Source organism: Cyprinus carpio, chromosome A19 (assembly GCF_018340385.1).
Source record: "Cyprinus carpio isolate SPL01 chromosome A19, ASM1834038v1, whole genome shotgun sequence".
Classification (NCBI taxonomy): domain Eukaryota; kingdom Metazoa; phylum Chordata; class Actinopteri; order Cypriniformes; family Cyprinidae; genus Cyprinus; species Cyprinus carpio.
In genome coordinates this window covers 15,869,849-15,895,286 of record NC_056590.1, presented here as the reverse complement: position 1 = coordinate 15,895,286, position 25,438 = coordinate 15,869,849, and the positions used below count along the sequence as shown (strand labels likewise).

Genomic DNA, 25,438 nt, shown 5'->3' with positions numbered 1-25,438 from the left:
CTCCTGTCTTCCTTGAAACTGCATGTGCCTCCAGGGCCCTTCAAACGGAAGATAGTGAGTGGCACCGTCAGTCGACTAAGAGACCTAAAGGACTGAGGAGGAGTTCAAGAGCAACTAGCCATGCATAAAGTCACTTCACACACTGACAAGATACATCTAAATGGAAAGGTGTTTTGGATGATGAGTCTGTGGAAGCTGCTCATATTCTCTGCAGCTTTTATGGAGTTGATGAAGAAGAACAGCTGCTTGGGGAAGTCAGGATGTTTCATTCTGCCTACAAATGGCCAGTGAAAAGTGCCAAGGTAATGCTGGAGATTTTCAAAGACAATGGCGTTCACCTTGTGTTCCCAGCCTTATATCAGCTGGTGAAAATATATGCAACACTACCAGTTTCAATTCGTTCTCGAAGCTGAAACTGGTCAGGTCCATATTGAGGAGTCTCTGTTTGATTACATGACATTAACTGCTTGATTCTTACCTTCTGCCATATTGGACTTCAACTTGAGATGGTCACCACTTATAAGTTATTGCTAAATATAATGTAGAACTTTAATTTTCTGTGAAAAGCGCTATGCAAATGAACTTGAATTGAATTGAATGATACTCATCATCCTCCAAATGGAATAAACTATAAATATATTTCTTTATTTATAGTTATAATTACCCAGACATCCACTGTTTGTGGATTTATTGCAGATGTATCAAGCGTTCAGCTCCCCATAACCGCCTCGCGACGGTTGCTAAGGCATCTTGTTGCTAGGGAAATGGCGAAGGGGGCGGGTCCTACTTAAATGAGTCAATCCGGAAGTGGAGAATCGCTTTGCCTGTACACACACACACACAGCGGTAGCGGCGTCAAATGAAAACCTCCATCAGTGCATAACTGCAAACACGGCCGTTTACAACAAGCCTCCGAAACCGCGCGTCCTGCTGATCTCGCTGCAGACCTCACCGGATGTGAAGCACGGAGCGGCACAGAGCGCGCGCGCACACGGGGAGAGAGCGAGCTGCAGGAATGGAGAGAGCCGAGTATTGACAGCAGCGGCGGGTGAAGGCGACCGATGAGGATGAAGAGGATGAAGCTCTCATTCTGACGGTCTGCATCTCTTCGCTCGCGGCCATCTCGCTGTTTAACCCCATCCTCTCCAGAGATGATGAAAGGTGAGAGGGGGGCAGCGGTCGTGGTTTGCGGTGAGTGCAAGTGTTAGCCACGGTTACATTAACAGCCAGTGTGAGTGTGAACGCGAAACTGTTTGTATTAAACACCAGAGTGCATGTGCGAAAACATCCTCCTCGCTATGACCCTGGCAGGAGTGGTAGCTTCAGGCAGGTTTAGTGCAGTGGATGAGCTCCTTTTGAGGATTAGAAGGGAAACGCGAAGCTTTAACATCACGTCCGGTCAGTTCCGTGTGTTCTGGACCCTCTGCTGGTGTTGTGATGGGGACAGACTCACACTCACCGGTCAAGTGTGTGCTACCGTGATGCCACTTAATCCACCTCACCAACACACCAAAACTTGAAAAACAAACACTCAAATATCAGTCGTACAAGACAAAGAAGAGAAGATAAAAAAAAGTTAAGTAGTTATCCATGTTATACACATCTATTTAAAAACTAGTGTAATGTATACATTGTACGAATGTAATGTAAACCATGAATTAAAAAATTTTTTTTATAAAATGTAAATCAATTACAAATATTATTTTTAGTTAATGGAAATAATGCTGGACCAGAATAAGTGTTTTTATTGTTTTATAAAATGTAAATCTATTACAAATATTATTTTTAGTTAATTGAAATAATGCTGGAATAAAGTAAAATAGAAACATTTAGAAAATGTTTTAACTAATTGAAATAGATTTAATTTGAAGTACTGAAAATTATTAAAAGTAATTTAAATAAAACTAAACACCCCATAAAATATTAAGTAAAACTAATTACAAAAATACAATAAGCTAAATAGAAATATTTAATAAAAAACACAAATTAATACAAATGCACAAAACAGAATGAATAAAATGAAAACTGAAAAATATAAAAATAAAAGCTACTTCAAAATATTCATAAATAAAATAATAGTATAGAAATAATACTAAAATAACACTGATAATGCTGTAGAAACTATTTTCACTCAGAAATTGCTAGTAAATTTCATATGAAACCTCAAGTAAAGCAATGAAATAAACATGGGATTTTGGAGTATAAAAACTAAAATGCTATTTTCTTGTAAAACATACTCCAGTAGTCTTTGTTTTATTTACAATGTCTTACAATCATTTTTTTACACGTTATATGTTAGTGCACAATCATAATAAATGAATATGGGATCTCCTGCAAACAAGAAGTTTCTGAAATCTGTAATTTTCAGTGGTTCCCACCGTTTTATTTTAGTCATTATAACTGTAGCAATGCTATAACAATCATTATGGTTCCCATCGAGCATTTTTGTAGGAAAATGTACTTGTAAATTCTTCATTTTAACCTAACATTTCTAAACAATTTTTACAACATAAAATATCTAAAATTCAAAATTAACAAAACATCCAACTAAACAAACAAGTTGATCAACCTTTCAAATCTTCACACCCCTTAATGCCCCCTAACGAGTTAAAAAAACTTTGCATGGGCACTGTACTTCCCTCCCCTTTCCTTTCCTTTCTCCTCCCCTCCCCTTTGGTTCATCTGTTTCTTGCTGATCAGCTCCCTGTTGTGGATAGTTTGGGGAGAGACGTGGAAACATAGTCTGCTCTGTGTCCAGGTAATGCTTAACAGTACCTCTTAACATCTCCACACTATCCACTACCAATCCAGAAACTGTAGGGCATCTTGTTTCTCTTTGTGGTTGATGTGTTCTTCTTGGACTGTGGTCTTGGAACTTCATGATCTCTGGGCGGCTCTTGCTTTTTTGTATATATACAGTTTTACCCTGTTGCGCATTCGGCTCTTTCTTTTTGTGTTTTACCGATCTTTGCATGAACAATTTTGTGTTTTGCTTGTTTAAAAAGTCTTGTCTAGAGTGTCCACCTTTGATTCCAGGTGTTTTTGATGAAACTTTATGCTTTAAAGCATGTGTGCAGGCGCAGCTTGTTGTTTTTTTGTCTTGTTTATTCCTCAAGAATAAGCATGATGATACAAGTTTCAAACCCATCAAGGCCTAAATGGTTTCCGTCTGTCCTGCTGAGAGTAGATTTGTGAGTGAGGAGCACTTAGATGTGTAACAGGGTTAAGTGGAGATTAGTTAGTTACAGAGGTAGATTACTGAGGTTATTAATGGCACAGCAGACACCTTTCCTGTGCAAAGCACTTTATTAGGTGGTCTTTTGACGTCTGTTGTCACATCGTCACACACTCTCTGATTGTTTCCTAGTGTCGTTTAACCCTTTAGCACTGATTGTGTATGAAATGGAAACGTGTTTAAGGTTGAATCAATGCTGACAGTGTTACATGTGTGGTCTTGCACAGAATGATGAGCAGTCTTATGACCCCGTATTGACTTTTGTGTGCGGCTCTGTGTCTGTCACAAACAGTGAATGGACTTTGTCATTGCAAAGAGTTTTTTTCACTAGCTAAACAGTAGTTCTGACTAGTGTGAGAAAGGAGAGCAGGTCATTTTTAGTGGTGGATTTCCTGTGGAAAGTTTGTGCTTCAGTTCATTCAGATGCACATGGTTACATTTTTTTTTAACCCTTTTTTCTTTAGTTTAACTACATGCTACAAGTTTTATAGCTGTCAATTCAGCAGTATATATAAATAAGCTGTTGACTAGTCCTGCCCCATGATGTCATGAATATAATATAATATAATATAATATAATATAATATAATATAATATAATATAACATAACTAGGGATGTAACGAGTTACCGCGAGCCGATTGGAAATTGATTCAAATATGTGACGATTCGGATGAGATGCTAAACAAATCACGATTCTATTTAAGGGTAGGAGTTGATATGAATCCATGTCGGAGGGGAACTTACTGACTTTAAAAAAGTTTAGACAGTATTTTTTCTTTTCATCTTGCCTCTGTATAATGCATATTAAAGTTCCTAGCTGCTTTGTTTGCAGCAGAAACCAAGGAAACGCTTTAAGCGCCACCTGCTGGCAGAGAGTGAATCTGCGTCTCGTTCAGCTCGTCTGCTGTTTCTGTTTCATGCAGGTATTTTTTATGTATAATTTCACAAAACTCAAGTCAAAACATTCTGTTTTTGATGTATATTTCTAAATTACACAATCTAATTTAAATTAAAAACTGCTCATGTTGCATGTATGCAGCATCTTTGTTTGGATCATGATTAAAATGCAGTGGTTGCCTCATTTTAAATGGAAAGAGCACAGACAAAGCCTTATTTTGTTATATGAAGAGATTTATTTTATTTGTGTTACTTATTTGATTTGGGGCTTGTTTTAAAATTTAAATTTAGTTTTATTTACATTATATTTTAATTCGGTCATTTAGCAGACACTTTTATCCAAAGTGCTATGTTAGTATATTATTATAGTGTTTTATTTCAATTTCACAAAGACATGTGCAGCATTTTGTCCAAGCAATAATAAAAGGATGCATTTAATTTATAATTTGTCTTAAATCTCATTTTGTAAAAAAAATAAATAAAAATCTCGAATAGAATCGTGAAATCAAAATCGTGAATCGATTCGAATCGTAAGTTGAGTGAATCGCTACATCCATATAATATAATATAATATAATATAATATAATATAATATAATATAATATAATATAATATAATACATGCTCTCTCTGACAGATCATGTCTTCTACATTTTTTTTGTGGTAAAAATAAATTTGAATTGTAATGTAACCAGTAGACTTTAATTTAGTTTATTTCATATGCTAAATAAAAAAAAATTTAAGATTGTTACTATCTTTAAACCATTAAACGAATAATTTGATGAGAAGCAGAGAAGTATATAAGTTATACTTTTATTCAGCAGGGATGCATTGAATTGATCAACATTGAATGGATCAATTGATAATAATGAGAAATGTTTCTTGAGCAGCAGAGCAGCATATAAGAATGATTTCTGAAGGATCATATGACACTGAAGACTGGAGTAATGATGCTGAAAATTCAGCGTTACATCACAGAAATAAATTACATTTTAAAATATATTCATTTAGAAAACAGTTATTTTAAATTGTAATAATATTTCACATTATTAATATGTTTTTTGTATTTTTGATCAAACAAATGCAGTCTTGGTGAGCATAAGAGACTTCTTTCAAAAACATTATACTAAAAATGATAAGAACCCCCAAACTTTTGAACAGTATTGTATATCATCAATCAGCTATTCTGCGTTAAACACAATAGCATGAGTATTGGCCAGTGAAAAACCCATAACGGTTGTCCAATAGTAGAAATTACAGTTAGGAATTAAATTACTAGACTCCATGTGAACTTTGCAACTAGAATTTCCTCTCAGGGATCAATACTGTCAGTCTGTCTGTCTTTCTCAGTTTCAGCAGCAGCGTGGGATGTTCGCTGTTACACAACGTTTGCACTAATGCCTCTATGTGCTGGAGTCCACCTGGATAATACTGTTTTCTTGTGTGGACAGTGCCTGCATAATTCCCGACATTCTTCATGAGTGCCATGGGTTTTGTGTCTAATGAAAAAGTGCTTACTCAAATATTATTTATGACCTCGTAAAGGCACACAGGAACCACTGGGCAATGCCACGTTTCTGTTTTAGGGAGGATGGAGGTTCAGTTCTGCCGGACTGTCAGTGCGCTGAGACTCTTCTTTTGTAAGTGACAGACTTCTGTTCATTGGCCACGCAGCATGGTAACATAAAACCACACTTGGCACAATGGTGCAACTGACATCATGAGACCGAATCATTCTGAATTTCACTCTTGGGAATTGTAGGCCTCATTTAGATTCCAGTCTGGTATACAAACTATGTTGGCTAGGCTAGCTCTTGTTATTAGCCTTCCCCTGCCATCCAAAGACATGTGGGTCATGAAACACATCAGCTAATTGGGATCCAGAGCTGATATCTTAGCTGTGATTTTTGGTTCAGCTCATCCGACTGTTAAAAAAATAAAAAATCACCATTGACTGTCACGGTAATTACAGAGTACTCTTTTGCAATGATGTTGCACGGCGGTCTGATCAAACTGTCAGTTTTAATTACTCTGGAGTGCCCTCAGCCTGCCAAGAGCTGGGTTTGCATAGTTTTCAAAGCATGCTGGGAAGTTTGTACTTCCTAAAGCCCTCCTGTGGAGTGGGGTGAATGAAATTCTCTAATTTGTGCTTGAGATGAAGGCAGCTGTAGTACAGATGAAATATAGGTGAGGCCAACAGTGAATAAAATATATAAGGGCAATCATACTGTGATAAACGTCTTTACATGGCCCAGTATTTCCCATCCAAACCACACTACCACGAGATGTGAATGTAAAGACAAGACGTGCAGTGATAAATGTAGTTGGAGCCGTTATAAGAGATTGTGGATGACTTGTGGGTAACTGGCTGCTATGGGTGATTCATCATAACTGCAGTCAGCAGTTTATAAGACAAACTCTCCACTTCTGTTAAAATAACAGAAATGCTTACTTACACATTACTTGCATCTATTGTTGTGTATTCCATCGGTAATGGACCTTAGGCAGGGTTAACACTGACACTGTAAATCCTGACATATGAAGAAATAGTCAGAAAAAAATGAACATATAAAAATATAATTTAATTAGAATTACTAATATATTTGAAAAAATATATTTTTAAATCAAGCTGTGTATTGAACCTTCAGACAAAAAATGTTTTTGTATATTATGTTTAATGCACCAGGCTTTAATTTATTCATTTAAATGTATTAAAAATGTATTTTTCATTGCATTTATAATTTTTTTAAACATTTATATTTATTAATTCAAACCTGATTTTGATAAATTTGGTAGTCAAACAAAGGTGCCAACAAATTATAAAACCTGGTTATAAACAAATCATATATATATATATATATATATATATATATATATATAATATATATATATATATATATATATATATATATTATAAATAAATATATATATATATATATACATACATACATACATACATACATACATGCATATAAATACACACACATTTATTTTATAATATAAATATATATCACATATTGAATAAAAATATAATTAAAATGAAAATATGAAGACAAGCACATTATTAAAATCTCACTTAACAATAACAATATAAAAAATACAATTTGATATACAGTTTTTCTATAATTATACAATGTTAAGTAAAAATAAGTTCTTTGAATGTTCCAAATTATAATTTAATGATACGTTACTCTTGCCTTTACTTTATCAACATCAGTAAATCATAAAAAGACGTGCATCATGAGGCAGACATTTTATTTTTTATTTAAATATCATATTCGGATAGTTTTTACACCTATCTGTTTTCTACCCCACTCTTGTCTGTGATTAATAATTTACTTCATTTTATCCATTTCTCTAAATTGACATCTTCTTTTTCTCCTATTTCTAGCATTTTCCTCACTGCAGTCCCTCTTTTGGTGTCACTGGGCCATGGTTCGCAAGAAAGGATCTCTTATTTTGTGTGGAGCATTTCTATTTGTCGCCTGGAATGCCTTGCTCCTCCTCTTCTTATGGGGGAGGCCTCCCATTGGTCGACTTGGTGAGGGAGGCGGAGCTGAACCAGGGGCTGGAGAGGAGTGGGGAGGCGGAAAAACAAAAGTGGGTGGAGCTAACGGATTGGCCGGCGAAGTGATCAGATTGGCCGAAGAAGTAGAATCAGAACTGGAGACTCAGAAGAAGCTTCTCAAACAGATACAGAGTCACAGGGAACTATGGGAACAGCGGAAAGAACTGGGAAAGAGGGAATCCGAGGACACAAACGACGAAAAGAACATTGAGGAGCTTAATAAACCTCAGCAGATTCCCGCAGTACCTCGAAGTCATAAAACCATAGATGATACAAAAACTGTTATAGAGAAACAAGAAGTTCTAATGGTTACGCCACCTCGGCTGGTTATGAAGGAGCAGGAACCGGAACAAGAGAAGAAGAAAATGGTAGAAAATGAAGTAGACCGTACTAAGCCAAGCCCTCAAATCATTATCCCAATTCTCGTCATCGCCTGTGACAGAGTAACAGTGAAGAGAAGTTTAGATAAACTGATACAGTACCGCCCTTCTGCTGAGCTTTACCCAATCATTGTCAGCCAGGACTGTGGTCATGCAGATACGGCAAGGGTGATTGGCTCCTACGGCAGTCAGATAACCCACATTAGCCAACCGGATCTCGCCGATATTCCAGTGCGACCCGATCACAGGAAGTTCCAGGGTTACTACAAGATCGCCAGGCACTACCGTTGGGCCCTGAACCAAGTGTTCAACGTGTTTGCTTACTCCACAGTGGTCATTGTGGAGGATGACCTGGAGGTAAGATCATGATCATGTTTTCATTTATGACTGGTATTCACTGTAGTCATATTTGTCCTGCATTTGAGCATTATTAAAGGTTAACCAGATCCACATAGTGAGAGTGAATCTCAAAGGAAGCCACATTTTTCCTGTTTTATAATTCATAGAGAGGAATTTTGATGAGAGCTTGTCTCTCACTCAAAGGGAATATTTTCATTTGCACATTTCTGAACACTTCCCTTTGAAATTCTCACAGGTGAACTGATTACAAAGTCTTATATGCACCAGAAAACCCATTAATAGGACAGCGGTTAAAGCTTCAGTCTTGTTGTCGTGAGGATCAAGGTCCTTGTTTAACTAGCTATTCAGGCAAACATGTTTTTTGCATACTCATTACTATGTTCTGTGATGGATTTGATGGCTGTCTTTGCGGTGCTGTAAAGGTGATTTAAATTTTTTTGTTTAAACAAACCACTGTACTCAAGGGGAACGAGTTACCTTCAGATGTCTGAGTCATTGACAAGTAACAGTGTCTATGAACAAGATATGAAGAAATCTTTTCGAAATCTAGTTTAAAACGAGCTCTTAGAAGCCTACTCTTTGTATACATGTCATGTTTTAAATGGTTTTTAAAATGTTTTTGTAATTTTCAAGAAAAATGTATTTGAATGACTGAGGTGTAAACATCAAGTAAAAAGTAATACCATATATTCCTTACACCTTGAATACATGTGAGTGTACACATTAGTTATTTTCAGAAGGTTCTTAAATACTTTTAGGTCATTTTTTTTTTTACCCAAATCTTGAATTCATATCATGCCACATGACATTTATGTCATTTTACAACCTGAGCTAACCTTGCCTTGTCATAAAAAGGTCAAATTATTTGATATTTTAAAAAGACTCCTTTTTTTTTATTCAGCATGCTGGTTGCACCAAATTCGTTTGTTGTACCACATGACTTTGGTTTGGTGGACAATTTATCCTTTTGGGAAAAATCTGAAAAATGTCACAATTTGTCAAAAAATATCATTACTTTGAAAGCACCACTGTAGGGGTGGGTGATATGGCAAAAAGTCATGTCACAATTTTTTTTTTTTTAGGAAAGTCATCATGATTCATGATTTTATCACAATTCTTTGTCATGGTTGTTTTTACTATTTTGCAAGTTGTCTGAGCAGTAGAGCCAAACTAATTTCCCCATTTTAAAAACAAAGCCTTACAAGGTAACAAAATATAAATTAAAAAATAAAGACAGACATTTAGACCAAAGTGGGCAAAGATAAAAATCTTTTGCAGTATTTTATTATTTTTATTAAAGAATAAGAACAAAGATACATATTACAAATACACATAATATACAAATAAAACGAAGAGTGCTTTATTTTTCAGGTACACTAGGTGTATTTAGCAGTAGCTTTCAAGAATTTGAATAAACAAATATAAAAATGAAACACTACATACACTTCACTGTATAAATTATTATTGATTCTTATTAAAGCAACTGTATTACATTTCCTCAGTCCAGAGCAGTGAGTGATTTTTCTGTTTTGTTGTTTTATTAACATTTAAAGGAATAGGTCATCGTTTACTCATTCTCAAGTTGTTTTAAACCTGAATGAGTTCCTTTCTTTTGATTAACACTAAAGTTATATTGAAGAATGGGGTTATCCAAACAGTTGCTGGTCCACAGTGACTTCCACAGTTTTTTTTCCCCCTACTTTCAAAGTCAATGGGGACCAGCAAATGTTTGGTTACACTTTAAAATAATGACTTTTTTCAATAATTCCTTTGTCAGCGGTCTCCCCTGTGTCTCTCCATATCACCGTATACTCTTCTGTATCATCTGCGCTACAAGGATGCGCTGTTTCTACGTGTATTCAGCTTTGATTTAAAATAAAACAGCGCATCCTTGTGGCGTGGATGACACAGAAGAGCATACGCAGCATACACTGATATGGAGAGACACAGAGGAGACCATTATTATCGTTATTTTTGTTTTCTTCGCTTACAAAAAGTGTTCCCGTCGCTTCATATACCCCAGATTACACGTCTGATGGCAGATGGAGTATTCTGACGACGAATTTCATACCTTTTATGGACCTTGACACTGTTATTTATTTGACACTCACAAGCCTCCCGGTTTTCAACCAAAATATCTTAAATTGTGTACCAAATACGAATGGAGCTTTTATGGGTTTGGAACAACATGGGGGTAAATGATTGACAAAATTTTCATTTTGTGGAGTATCCCTTTAAGCTCTACTGAGCATCACAGTTAAGCACCACAGAGATTCCCTAAGGCGCAAACACACTTTTAAAAACAGCCAGCTGGCTTAGCAAATGTTCACCTAACCATCTTTGAATCCGTCTAGGACTTTAAGTGAACTAGCCAGTTCTGTCCAGAGATAGTTTCGTTTATCATTGTTTTTCTTTGTCTTTTAACTGCTTTTGTTTTATCTTGTAGGTGGCCCCCGACTTTTTCGAGTATTTCCGTGCGCTGTACCCCATCTTGCGATCGGATCCGACTCTTTGGTGCGTTTCCGCCTGGAACGATAACGGACGGGATGGGTTGGTCAACCCGGGCATGGCTGACCTCCTTTACCGAACAGATTTCTTTCCCGGCCTTGGATGGATTCTTTTGAAGGAAGTCTGGGCAGAGCTGGAGCCCAAGTGGCCCAAGGCATTCTGGGACGACTGGATGCGGCACCCAGAGCAGCGGAAGGACCGCTCATGCATTCGTCCGGAGATCTCAAGAACTATAACGTTTGGCCGGAAAGGCGTCAGTTTGGGTCAATATTTTGACCAGTATCTGCGCTACATAAAACTCAATACTGAATTTGTGCCTTTCACTAAAGCGGACTTGTCCTACTTGGTCAAGGAGAAGTACGATGAAACCTTTGAAAAAGAAGTGTATAGCGCCCCCTTGGTGAAGGTGGAGGAACTACAGCAAGGTGGAAGCCTGAAAGGCTCCGGGCCGTTTCGAGTTCAGTATTCCAGCAGAGACAGCTTTAAAGTGCTGGCCCGCAACCTGGGAGTTATGGACGACTTGAAGTCGGGGGTTCCCCGTGCCGGTTACAGGGGCGTAGTCAGCTTTATTTCCCGCGGACGAAGAATTTATCTGGCTCCCCCTGAGGGCTGGACTAAATATGACACCAGCTGGAGCTGAGGAGGATGAGCTTTGAACCACAAAAGACCAGAAAGAGAAAACTCACATCTATTATTACAAGTACAGGAAGAGAGAAACGCCCTCTCAAACCAAAGAAAATAGAGGCAGGGTGTGAAAGTTTGAGGAAGGGTTAACGCTAAGATGGGAGTATAAAATAACTGCTGTTTTGTTATGGAGGAACACCCAGGAATGCTGGGAACAGCACAAAGGTTGGTGCATCATATTTGCACAGCAATCATGCAACAATCTTCCCTCAAGAAATAGTGTTACGCTGCAAACAGCTCCTATGCAGAATCGCTCCTTCTGACATGGAGAAAAATTATCTGATTATTTATTTTTTCTGACCTTTCTTTGACCTTTCTGTTGGTGTTAACATCAATCCAAAAGGCAAATAAGAGGTCTTTTATCCCACCACAGTATCTTTTGGGTGAATCTCACGAAAAAACTCACATTTTACTCCAAAATCAATAGAAGAAATTATTTGGGTTTTTTTTGTTGTTGTTGTAATTTTCAAAATTCTCAGTGATGATTTTAATTATAACAAGAATTACTGTATAATTAAAACATTATTGCTGTAACATTTCAATAATGATAGTTATTATGTGCTTAATTTAAATTTTTGGCAAAAAAAAAAAAAAAGAGTTCTTGACAAGTGAGACTCAGCCTTTTAAAGATCAATCTGAGTGTTAAAAAGCCCTTTTGAGACCCTTTTGCCAAGTCTTATGAGTCCCTGACATCATTATAAATGAAAGCTGAGTATAATTGTAGTCTAAATTTGATCAATGCATTCATATAAAAGCGCAGACTCATTCATTTGACTTTAATGTAGCACCGTTGAATCTATGAAGTTCAAGCTTGTTGCCAGAAATGATTCAAGGCTTGTGTAACTGACATACCAAAACTCTGGACAGCATCTCTTCTGTGCCATTCTGTTGAAGTACTGTACTTGAACCTGTTTTTATTTTATCTGCTCTTCCTGGACCGGGAGAGCTCTCATTGCTTCTTAAAGATGTTGTAGGTTTGTTGCAAAACCAGTGGTCATAGAAATCACTTTTTTGTTCTTAAGGATGAAATAAATGGATTTCAGTAGGCCGGAGGAAACATTTTAATTAAATGTACTGTATCTAAATGTTTGGGAGGGAAATGATCTGATATTAATGCATATGCAGTATGAAGAAGTGTGAAACCACTGCCTGACATGTTTATAAATTTAATACATTGAGAATAAAACAGACTATTTTGCTATTTGACAATATATTCTGTTTTTCTGTCTTTTTTGCCCATTTAAACATCCTTTTAGGAATCATTTTTATTTAATTATTTCTTTGGAATCTTAGATGTTTATATTTTCAAGGTCACTCATTTTGAGGTTTGTAAACGTGTTCTTTCTGTGTTATGTTGGTTGTTGAAGCTGAAATCCTAACTGGTGACTTCCTTCCAGGGATCTTTTGTCTAAACCCCCAACATCAGCACTGATCCAGGAGCCATTGTGACACCTTTGACGTCTCTGTCGCTCCAGATTTCCTTTCTCACTCTTATTGTGTCCTGTTGACTTCCTTTCTTATGACTCTCTGTTGATGACTTTACTGTTCTTTTCCTGTTCTTGTAAAACCTCCAGCAACTTTTAAAAAAAGTCAAAGGATGTGTGTTACTGATTAGATGAATTGGACATTCGTTTTGTGTTTCTTTAGCCATTAATCAGATTAATTTTTCTGGGAAATAGGCAGTGGTGACTCATACTGGAACATCTCATTCTAGCAAGATTGATTAATTGGTTGATCATATTGCCACATCAGATCAGGGGCATGAGTATTAGTTGAAATTAAGTGGTTATACTACTTCAGAATGTATCTAGTGTGCTTTCACACTTTGACTTGTTAAAAAGAGCTAATTTGATAGACCTCTTTCAAGTCCCTTTTCCACCAACAGTGGAATCTGGAAACTCTTTTTGCAGTTCTACAGAAAACCGGCCCAAATAAGCAGCTGGTCTCAAACCAAGATGTTTTCAAAACAGCAGCAGCTCAGTCTGGAAAGATTTACACAAAACTAGGTCATCTTATACTGAAACAAAGCTGTCTATATTGGAAACGTCTTCAGTTCAGTTGACGGACGTCCAACTCCCACGTGTGTTAAGTTGCACAGCACCATTTCATCTTCTACGTCCATATGAAATAAGACGTGTCATATAAGTGAATTGATCATTATGAATCTGAATCATTTTAACTTCTGACCATTGCATCAAAAAAAAAAAAAAAAAAACATATATCTTTCGGCTCAAAGGTAGTTATAATGTGGGCTGGTTCACAAATCAACAAATACAGCTAAGACTGCCCTGCGCCTGCTCAAAATTCAATGTAAAGATGCACAGAAGCCAGATCATTCCTGTTCTGACACACATCACCACCTAGTATCAATATACAGTTGAAATTGTGGTGTAAATGCATTCAAGCTACCTCAGAGCAGCATTAAACAGTCTGTATAAATGCCACTTCAGAAGTGCTTCTGGTCCACCTTTGCAGTGCAAATGACTTCTGAGGGTCTGAATTCATTAAAACCTAGGTGTCCTTCATTTCCGTGTTCCACTCTGTCTTGTGAAGGTCCAGTGAACTGTTCTTTCCAGTACGCAGTGTAATTCCTGTCATCAGTACAGTCTGCATAACTGGGGAAGGGAAGTTAACTTTTGGCTTCAGAGTGTTAACCAACCAAAAATCTTGCGAACCACTCTGTAATCTTAAAAAAACGGACCATGTGTGAAAACACTAATCTTTAAATCATTGAAAACAAAGTGTCTGTAAATGAACCAAACATACTTTATTTGGTTTAACAAGCATTAAGTAGTTTAAACAAAGTGGCCATTTGCCTGGCAACTGAACACACACTGAATACATAGAGTTGATACCTACTTCACTGGTAACAAGCATTCAGCATATACTGCTAATATATTAAATAACTTTCCAACAATTTTACATCAATGCAATCAACTGTATGGTCCACTATAATCCAATGATGAAAACTCCTCTCACAACAAAAAACAAAAATTATGCCTCGCCATTATAAATAACCAAAATTCAAAAACAAGCAAATTATTCATATTGGGAGGAAGAATATTAACATTGAACATAAAGCATTTTTTTTTTACTTTCAACAAGCAAAATCAAAACTGAACTATTGAGGAGGTTCTAGGAAATCCACTACAATATAAGATAACACTGTGATATGAGCTGTTTATTTTAAGTATGCACTAACACCGTTAACAGTCTATGTGAAATATAAACTCTCTGTTGCTACCAAATGCTACAATGCCATGCATCCTCCGAAGAAACTGTTGCCTTTTGTGTTCTGTCGTCTTTATCGTGTTTGCTCAACTAGGAGAAACAGATACACAAGGAGAAAATCATGTAAGAAAATTTAGACATTTTCTATTAACAAAAACCCAAAAATTAGATTTCTGTCACTTGGTCTCCTGCATACAAATGTTTTAATTTTGGAGCTTGACAGCGCCACTTCCTGTATTGAAAAGAGCAACCTAGACATTCTTCAAAATATCTTCTTTTGTGTTCCACATGAAAGGCAGTTGAACAGGTTTTTGAAATAAGTGAATAAATGGTGAGAATTAATTTTTTTTTTTTTTTTTTTGGGAATTATCCCTTTAAAACTGCTTTTGATTGGAAAACCAGCCTGTAAAGATGAAATATTATCACTCACTATATGATGAGATGTCAATCTCCTCTGGAAGTTCGCTGATGTTCACCTCAAACCTGTCCTGAACATCGTTCAAAGTGCGGGCGTCAGTCTCATCTGACACAAAGGTGATGGCCAGACCTTTCGTTCCAAACCTGCCAGCCCTTGCAACCTGAAGGAATGAGCAAAGTGAAAGCTGTTCAGATGAATCCGTTTACATCCCATAACTTGGCTTTGTTTGACAAATCATGATCACATGAACTGAACTGACCCTGTGCAGGTATGTGTCTGAATCTTCAGGCATGTCGTAGTTGAAGGCGATGTTGACTCTTTCGATGTCCATACCTCGGCCAAACAGGTTTGTGGCCACCAGGATCCGTCTCTGGAAATCCTTGAACTGCTGATATCGAGCTAATCTGGGATGATAATAATAAGAGTCTCAAATGTGATATGAGCACCTAAAAAATCCTACCATCATATCTGTAACATTAAGTGCATAATGTGGAATGTGTTTTACCTTTCGTCTTGAGGCATTGCTCTATGAATGGCGATGGCAGGGAAATTTTGCTCCACCAGCAACTGAGCCAGAGCAATACAACGCTGCACGGACTTCACGAAGATCACCACCTGCAATACTAAGCAGCTGTAACACTGAACCAACCAGCTGTCTTCATTAAAATGAAACATCAAATCCCAATGGCCACGTCAAACCAAGGGCAAAAACTCTCCCCTTGAAATCACTTTTTTCCCCATAGCTCAAATCAATCTTTTGGAGTGCTTGGCAAAAAAACTGACCAAAAATTGTTTGGGTCATCCAGCAACCCAAATAAAAGCTTGGAGATAGAGATATATATATACAGTACAGGTCAAAAGTTTGGAAACATTACTATTTTTAATGTTTTTGAAAGAAGTTTCTTCTGCTCATCAAGCCTGCATTTATTTGATCAAAAATACAGAAAAATGTAATATTGTGATATATTATTACAATTTAAAATAATTGTTTTTAAATTTATTATACTTTAAATTATAATTTATTTCTGTGATGCAAAGATGATTTTTTAGGATCATTATCACATGATCCTTTAGAAATCATTCTAATATGATGATTCATTATCAAAGTTGGAAAACAGTTCTGCTGCTTAATATTTTTTCAGAACATGTGATACTTTTTTTTAGGATACTTTTTTTATGAAAAAAAAAAAAAAAAAAAAAAAAAAAAGAAGAAGAAGCTATGTTTTTTAAATATAAATATTTAAAATAAAAAGTGATAGTAAAGAAAATATATTATTAGAATATATATTATTAGATTTTTTTTTTTTGCAGTTCAGAAATGCAGTTCTTTTTAACCTTTTATTCATCAAATATATTAGACAGCAGAACTGTTTCCAACACTCATAATAAATCAGAATATTAGAATGATTTCTAAATGATCATGTGATAGACTGGATGTTACATGTGACACTGAAGGCTGGAGTAATGATGCTGAAAATTCAGCTTTGCATCACAGGAATAAATTATTTTTTTTTAAAAGTATATTTAAATAGAAAACTATTATTTTAAGTTGTAATAATATTCACAATATTACTGTTTTTTTTCTGTATTTTTGATCAAATAAATGCAGGCTTGATGAGCAGAAGAGACTTCTTTCAAAAACATTAAAAATAGTAATGTTTCCAAACTACAATGTTATAAAATATATATATATATATATATAGCAAATAAAATTCAGCAAGGATGCATTAAATTGATCAAGCATGGCAGTAAAGACATTTACAATGTTATAAAAGATTTGTAAATGATAAATGCTGTTCTTTTAATTTTCTAGTCATCAGAGAATCCTGAAAGAAAAAATGTATCTCAGTTTCCACAAAATTAACAAAAACACATTAAATTACAAAAATAACATTAATAGGACATGTTTCTTGAGCAGCAAATCATCATATTATAATGATTTCTGAAGGATCATGTGACACTGAAGACTGGAGTAATGATGCTGAAAATTCAGCTTTGATCACAGAAATACATTACATTTTAAAAAATAATTTAGAAAACGGTTATTTTAATTTAATAATATTTCAAAATATTAGTTTTTACTGTATTTTTGATCAAACAAATGCAGCCTTGGTGAGTATAAGATAATTATTTCAAAAACATTTGTAAAAAAAAAAATCTAATCTTAAATCTTAAATACATTATTTAAGGTTATGGTTGTAAAATTGCATAATTATGTTACATCAAAACTTTATTTCTAGGTTTAAGATTGTAAATCCCAGATTTTGAATGTGGTTTTGAACTCAGTTGTATTTCATCCATACAATTTTACTTCCATCCATTCCATTCCATTCAGTTGTAGTTTGCATTTAATTGAATAAACAAAATCTGTATTCAAATGGGTTGTGTTGTATTGTGCATTAAAGCATGTGAATGACCAGAGTGCATGTCGCTTTCAGATATGCAAACGTTTCTTAGAAAGCGGCAAAAAACAGTGTGGTCTCTCTCTCTCAAGTCACTCTTGGTTTGAATCGACAGTGTTTGGAGACTTTTGCATGTGTCCTACTGGACTCTAGAGATACCTGGTTGAACTCCAACACATCCAGGAGGTCAAAGAGCTTCCTGTTCTTCTCGTTGTCCTTCAGCTTGACGTAGTACTGCTGGAGGCCGTGAAGTGTCAGCTTGGTCTCGTCGTCCACAAAAATTTCCATCGGCTAGGACAACCAGTGGAAGCAGGGGGAAGGTGAGGAGGGGTGGGAGAGGAGCGTGCAGGTTCACCGGGTTAAGATTGTGTGAAGACACATACAGGAAAGTTGACAAGACCAGGGTGGTGCAGATAATAATGTTACAAGTGTGTGAAAGAGGAAGTGGGGTTTATGACAGTGTGACGGCATGGGTGGAAAGGGAAAGAATGACGCCAGAACAAAGAAAAACAAGGACAAAAGAGGTATAACGTTTTTAGCGAAGGACAGTGGTGGGGAGGAGACGACAGTGAGAAGGAGAACATGGTGTTAGAAAGGAGAGAGTTATGAAACAGCAGGAGAAAGGGAGGGGAGAGAAGGGACGGGGGTTAGATTCACCCTCCCCTCCCGTCCCAAGCCAATGAGGACACAACACACACGCACACACACTTACTGTCTCAACACAATGATAAATGCTACCCTGCTGTCCTAGGCTACTTTTAGCTACCAATATCAAGCCTAAAATCTGTGCTATTTCTGAATAGAAGTTCCAAAACTACAGTTCTGCTATAGAGGAACACAAAGTAAAGCTACTTCCATTAAATCAATCAATGTGCAGTTTAATGGAAATGTTAAAACTCAGAAATGAGTTCAAAGTAGAATAAAGTCAACATGAAATCAAAACCCTATTTGCGGTGTAAATACACACTCCTGTTCATAATACGACTGATTCACCAGTGCACATTATTCCACAGAATAAGAACATTTGTCTCTGTATTCTTTCATTAAAATGCACTAACTCGCTCTGCCTCAACATCTCTTTTTTATGATTTCAATTAGGCCAAGGCAACAATCTCATGGCAATACATAGCCTTTCTAAATTCTTGCAAGTAGGTAATTCAGTTTGAGTAAACATTACAAAAACAACAGACTTGACTAAAAGAAGCATTACAGTGGGGTAATGTCAACATTCAGCCACCAAACCAGTCAAAAGCGTGTGCCAGTGCTGTTTCAGCTGATTGCAAAGTTCATTCAGGCATGGCCTGCCCACTTTTCACCATCCAATCAAGTCCCACCCCACAATTTCTCCTTGTTTTATTCTGAAATTGTCTCTTTCTATCCAAGCATTACAAGTTATGAATGCTGTTTCATGTTGACTTTAAACACTCATAAACCTCCTCACACAATACTGCAACACTGTTTAACATTTAGCAGTGGGAGGTTCAGAAGGCCTAATTCATGCACCAGATTGCTTCATTAAATATACAGAGAACATCCTCAATCTGATCTGTTCTATGCAGGTGGTAGACTGATGTTTTAAGATCTGGGCTACTAAATCAAAGCTTTCGGGTAAAATAGCCATCAGCAATGACCATGGAAAATTACTGAGATCATATCACTATTGGGCTCTTAATAAAAGCACTAAACTGCACCTCCGGCTGTGTCTGACACAGTGACACTGCTAAATGCACATTTGCACTTACCTTTGAGATGTTTAGGCAAATCTATCTTTACTGTCTGTCAGTCAATCCTCTATTTGCTGCTGAGCTGGTCTAAAGCTCATTTTACTAAATGGTCTTCGACCTCAAATCAGAAGATTACATCAGGCAGCATCTCAATACGGTTTATATACTGTAACTCTCACTAAATAGGCACTAAAGAGTGTATGTTTGAATCTGTTTGTGTTTGAATTCAAAGTCATTAGTCGTTATTTTATAGTATATTATGGTGCAAGGGGATTTGCTTATGAATATTTAGTAAAGCCACACCCCTCACATGTCATTGAGCATTTTAAAGGGGACTCAAAGTTGTATTCTACTAATTACAGTTTCTTTTTGAATCATGACTTTGTTGCTTATGGCCACCTAACGGTTCTTCAAGAGCATCTCTATCTACACCCGCGCATGTCTCCTCTCTCTCATCTAAGTTTCTTCATCATCTCATCCCTCTCGCTCCAGTCTTCCGCAGCTTAATCCTCCCTTTCTCTTTCTCCTCTTGTCCCTCACACCCGCGCATTCTTTCTCCTCCACTGTGGGCCAGTTTTATTGCCTTGACTTTAACTTAGCGACAGTTTGTCTTTTTTTCTTGGGGGCAGATGCAGAACTGTTTTAATCAGCTGAATTGATTGAGAGCTGTTCCATCATTGGCCGGTCGACCTGAACTGATTCATGCCGCCAGTGACTGAATCTTTTGTTTCATTTTATTCCTGCTGTCTGCTTTGTTAAAGAGTAATTAACTGCAGCCCTGGAGAGCCAGTTTGCAGTGAATCTAATGGAGTTTTTAGCAGCTGGCTTGCTTTGTTTGGCCAATACTTTATTGGTTTTAGTTTTGTGGCCCTTGAGAGTCTCTGGCAGTTGACAACAGAATTCATGAAGCTCCAACAAGTTCTTCTCCTCCTAATTAAAGGTTATTTGAGGACAGGTCTCTAGGCTGGAATTACAACTGAGCAGGAATTAAAGCAATTTGTCTTGATAAATGGATACTGCGAGTGAAATAATAAAAAAAAGCGTTGCCATTTCAGGAATAAATTACATTTTTATTTTGAAAGATGCGTTTATGCTTTGAATTTTACTGCCCTGAAGATTTGAAGATACACTAGATCCTTCCCTTAAAGACATCCTCTTATCCTGTTTAAAATACATTGGATGGGCTCTTCATGACTTTAGCAAAGGTTGTTAAAGGACCTATTTAAATTTATAGCCTGATGGACGAAGCATTATCTGTTGGCCAAACGGATGTGTGACCGTGTTTGCCAAATGCTGACGCAGCGCTGCCAGCTGAGGCGGGGATTAAGGACTTAACATCTTTTTCGCCATGCCTCTATTATTTAACAGTCTGTGATTATCAAACGGGCAGCAGAGAGGGGCATTTAGCGTTACGATGTCTCAGGGAGGCCGTAAATGGATCCCACTCCTGAGCCTGCTCTTTCAGGTGTGTATGAGGTGGTCTTGTGAAGGGAAGGAGCTGCTGACATGGTAGAAGTAGGAGAGGCGTAATTACATCTTGCATGAACTTTCTGCAGACGGGACGGATCTCTTTACTCAGGGTGGCACTGAACATCATGACCTGCTTCTCGTGAGGGGTCATGCGAAAGATCTCCTGGACATCACGCCGCATGTCTGCAGGGGACAGTAAAAGAACAATGCATTCATATTATTAAAATGCATTCATATACAGCATGCTACACATACCGTTTCTGAACTACAGTATATAGTGTCAGTATGGATAGTGTGCAAAGAAATAGTTTATTAAAAACTGAATTAAGATGCAAAGTAACCATTCTTGTTAGATCATGTGACAACAATGGAACAGTAGAATAATGCCTACTGTTTCACCTGCTGCTGCTTTTAAAGAAAAGTATGCAGTATACAGTGTGTACTGCACAGAATTCAGTGTTATTTCATTCTGAACACAGCCATAGTCTCATAAACGGTCTGCTCACCAAGTTGCTCCAGCATCTTGTCGCATTCGTCCAGGATGAAGTGCTTGATGTGGCGCAGGTTGAGACTCTTGTTGCGAGACAGAGCTAGAATACGTCCAGGAGTTCCCACCACCACATGAGGGCTCTCTTTCTTCAGAACCTCCTCGTCCTTCTTTATAGATAAACCACCAAAGAACACTGCCACCTGGGGGAGAGAGACAGCGCAAGCAGAGAAACCTGAGAAACCTTTGTGCACAGCAATATTGAAAAGTTACAGTTTGTTAGACATGCAGATTATTACCGTCTTTTAAATTCAACTCCTTGATTTTTAATTATATAACAAACAAGAAGTGTGAATGTACAGAAGTGTAACTGCAAGTGTAGGTTTTATTAATATATTTAATTTATCAGTATTGATTACACATAAAAGTGGGATATTTTAAGAAACATTATATGATATTAATAATAATATGAATGATTTTCTAAATGCCTCTTAAAAATGTATTTCTGAAATGTATTTATATATGCATTTCAGAAATAATTTATATATTGTCATATTTAATAAAATATAATTTCACAGACCATCATAGAAGAATACTTTTTCCTATCATCAAAAGCCAAATATCAATATATTACAGACCAAATATATTCTTTTATATTTAATATGGCTATATTTATTCTTAACAAAGATACAGTAAAAACATTAATATTGTGAAATATTATCACAATTTAAAATAACTACGTTCCAATTATTTTATTCCTGTGATGTAAAGCTGAATTTTCAGCATCATTACTCCAGTCTTCAGTGTCACATGATCCTTCAGAAATCATGCTGCTCAAAAAATATTTCCTATTATTATCAATGTTGAAAACAGTTCTGCTGCTTAATATTTTTGTGGAAACTGTTATACTTTTTCTCTGGAATCTTTAAGGACTATAAGATTCAAATTAACAGAAATTATTTGCTGAATAAAAGTATTAAATACTTAATTTTGACCCCAAAATTTTGAACGTGGTGTTAGTATTTATGCTTTGTTTCACAACTTGGACTAATGAAATTCCTTTCTGATGTGACTAATTATCATTGCATCTCATTTACAATTCCGTAAATTGCTCTTCCTGTCATTCCAATTTAAATTCCAACACAAGAATGGAAAGGGAGGCCATTTTTACACTTTTTAACAGCCTCTTCTTCAGTACAGATCAGAACAGATTTGAAAAGTAAGTAGTTCTTATATATCCCGCGATTGTAAATCGGAAACACATGAACTAAAACTTTTCCTAGAAATGTAAATTTGTCTTCCTACCTTGACACTGGGCATGTATTTGGAGAAGCGCTCGTACTCTTTGCTGATCTGGAAGGCCAGCTCTCGGGTGTGACACATCACCAACACTGACACCTGATGAAAGCAATCACTGGTCAACCCCAAAAACTGTGGCAGGGCACATTACGCACACTCAGAGACATCATTTTAGTTTTGTCTTGATTCTTTGTTTTCAAAGCATTTAAAAAGATTGCCATTACCTGCCCGGTCACTGGCTCCAGCTGCTGAAGGGTGGCCAACACAAAGACAGCCGTCTTCCCCATTCCAGACTTGGCCTGACATAATACATCCATCCCCAGGATCGCCTGAGGAATGCATTCATGCTGAACTGAAAGAGAATAAAACACACACACAAACATATTCAAATATAATATCTCAAACTGATATTCTGAAAGCAAAGAAACTTCTATGAGCACGTGCTGAACTGCTCACCCTCAGATGGGTGTTCAAAGCCACAGTCCACTATAGCTCTCAGCAGTTCTGGTTTGAGAAGGAAATCCCTGAATCCCGAGGAGTGGATGGACACATATGAGCCTTTGACCCCTTCTTTCCTGATGGATATTATGCCATCGTTGTGTCCAAGTCCTGTGTCCCCGACACCACCTGCATCCACCTCATCCTCCTCATAATCCAACAGCTCGTTCTCAACGTCGTTCTCCGTCATCCTGCAGAGAGGTTGGGAAAGACAACAAAGAAATACGCAAGTAAGTAATCAAACTAACTGAATTATCTCATACTATAAAAGTAGACATGAGATATTGATGATTACATTATACAATCATGCTACCATATGTTTAATATAATATATGTATGTGTGTGTGTGTTAATAAAACGTTATCAAATATAATTTCATGAAATTATATATGTATACACACACATAAATTAGATTTGATAACATAATTACCATTTTTATTAACATATATGTACGTTAATTAAATATTATTTTTATCAAATATAACAAAAAAAACTATATACATTTCATTTGATAATATTATTATTAAATAAATAACAATACATCATCAATTACATTAAAATTAGCTGACCATACAGACTTATTAGCTTTTATCAAGACAGTTATTATTGTCTTTTAACAGCCTCAATTAATCGCATTATTAATTGAGCTACAGGCTTCTCTAGTATAACAATTGCTAAGAGAAAAAAAATCTGTTGTTTTACATTAATTAATTAACACGCGAGTAGCTCAAGCTAGCAAACTACCCCAAACACATTAGCTGTAGCTTATCCATTTAGCCCAAGAGATGTAGCGGGCCAAACCGTCACTAAAGCACAACATTCCCTTGTGTTTTCTGACGGACTATGCAGTCTCTTATCACTTCGCGTGTTTATTTTGACGTTTCATAGTATTAAATAATCTCAGTTACCTCGGAATACTGTGTGAAGCAGCTGAGTTTCACTGCACCTGCTGAAAAGGGTGGCGACGACGTCATCGACCCGCGACGAATCGACCGCTAACGTTTCGATGAAGGACCCAACATGTGGACCTGCGTGAGCCGCCTTGAGAAGAGACACCTCAGATCATAGACGAGAAATATTGTCATTGTTATTAAAACAGGTCCGAGGCCATTGCGTTTGAGCTTTAATAAGTAAGTTCTGTTTATGTCCTGACTCGTCTTGTTTTGAACGCGGCGCCAGAAATGTCATGTTTTAGTGGCGATCTCAACTTTTGCCCGGAATGTGGGAATATCCTTCCAGTGCCTGGGAGAGAAAATACTATTACCTGCCCGCGGTGCTCTTTCAAAATCCCTGTCCGAGGTGAGAGACGTGTTGAATGTGTTGTTTATGACACTACACTCTGCAGAGGTTTGTGATTCATCAGTGAGTTTATGTTATGAATTAACTGCAGGATTCTCTCTCAGAATTCACAGGTCAAGTTATTAAGTCCTCGGTGGTGTTTAATCCTCTGGATCAGAGCTCCAGCGCTGTTGACAGTGAAGAGGATGCTGAGCTGAAGGGGCCAGTGGTAAGTTATTTAAACCTACAGAGATTGATCCTTAAATACCATCAGCTCTCTTTGTAATCTTCTGCAAACTTTCCATCAGATCGACAGGAGATGCTCCCGCTGTAACAAAGAAGGAATGGTTTATCACACAAGACAGATGAGGTCTGCAGATGAAGGACAGACGGTCTTCTTCACGTGCATACACTGCAGGTTATTAACATGTTATGCTCTTATACACCCCGCTTTATTATAAATTAATACTTTTTTCAGTAGTTTGTTCTGAATGCTGTTTAGTGTTTCGACATTGTTTTAAGCGATCGTAATTGCCATTATTCTATACGTGTGCTGATGACAGAAACTGTTCATTTGATTTCTCTGTTACAGGTTTCAAGAAAAGGAAGATTCATGAGAGACTTTGCTGCTGCTGCTGTGGTCATTCACATTTATTGGTTATCGGAATTTAACTAGTGTGAAATATAAAAAATGCTTTGTACATGTCTTCAATGTTAGTAAAAATAAAAGAAAAGAAAAATAATGTGTGCATAAGTGCTTTTTTGCAGGGCTTATTGAGTTTATATTATATGGGCCACTCTACAGAACTGATGGAAAGATCTTGGGAAAAAAACACAATTTTTTTTTTTTTTATGTTTGTGTATCCACGGTACATATTTCTAGTAATTATGCAGTTAATTCTCATACCGAAACACTATAATATATAATTTAATAAGACGGGTTGTATTGAGCTATTAAGATTTTGCTCACATATACCTTCTAAATATATTTTTTGCTATTT

At 36.6% G+C, this 25,438-nt stretch overlaps 3 protein-coding genes across 7 annotated transcripts; 2 read left to right on the top strand and 1 right to left on the bottom strand.

Annotated features, from left to right (window-relative positions):
- The first annotated feature begins 809 nt into the window (after positions 1–809).
- Positions 810–12,841, top strand: LOC109098409 (alpha-1,3-mannosyl-glycoprotein 2-beta-N-acetylglucosaminyltransferase-like). 5 transcript variants are annotated; one of them, XM_019111976.2, is made up of 3 exons: positions 810–1,191; positions 7,522–8,435; positions 10,885–12,841. In XM_019111976.2, exons 1-3 carry the CDS (start codon positions 1,152–1,154, stop codon positions 11,584–11,586), a joined length of 1,656 nt encoding a protein of 551 aa, XP_018967521.2. In that variant the 5' UTR covers positions 810–1,151; the 3' UTR covers positions 11,587–12,841. The 5 variants fall into 5 exon arrangements, with proteins under 5 accessions (XP_018967521.2, XP_018967522.2, XP_018967523.2 ...); XM_019111977.2 differs by having other exon boundaries at positions 811–1,161; XM_019111978.2 differs by lacking the exon at positions 810–1,191 and adding an exon at positions 2,632–2,758.
- Positions 12,842–14,376: 1,535 nt separating this feature from the next.
- On the bottom strand, positions 14,377–24,197 carry ddx39b (DEAD (Asp-Glu-Ala-Asp) box polypeptide 39B). Its single transcript, XM_042776755.1, has 11 exons — positions 24,068–24,197; positions 23,118–23,350; positions 22,886–23,013; positions 22,668–22,760; positions 21,382–21,565; positions 20,940–21,058; positions 17,841–17,972; positions 15,785–15,894; positions 15,539–15,683; positions 15,292–15,439; positions 14,377–14,951 (listed from the first exon to the last, which is right to left on the bottom strand). Exons 2-11 carry the CDS (start codon positions 23,347–23,349, stop codon positions 14,935–14,937), a joined length of 1,308 nt encoding a protein of 435 aa, XP_042632689.1. The 5' UTR covers position 23,350; positions 24,068–24,197; the 3' UTR covers positions 14,377–14,934.
- Positions 24,190–25,177, top strand: polr1h (RNA polymerase I subunit H). Its single transcript, XM_019112001.2, has 4 exons — positions 24,190–24,458; positions 24,563–24,666; positions 24,746–24,855; positions 25,030–25,177. The coding sequence occupies exons 1-4, from the start codon at positions 24,341–24,343 to the stop codon at positions 25,052–25,054; spliced, it is 357 nt and encodes a 118-aa protein (XP_018967546.1). The 5' UTR covers positions 24,190–24,340; the 3' UTR covers positions 25,055–25,177.
- The last annotated feature ends 261 nt before the right edge of the window (positions 25,178–25,438 follow it).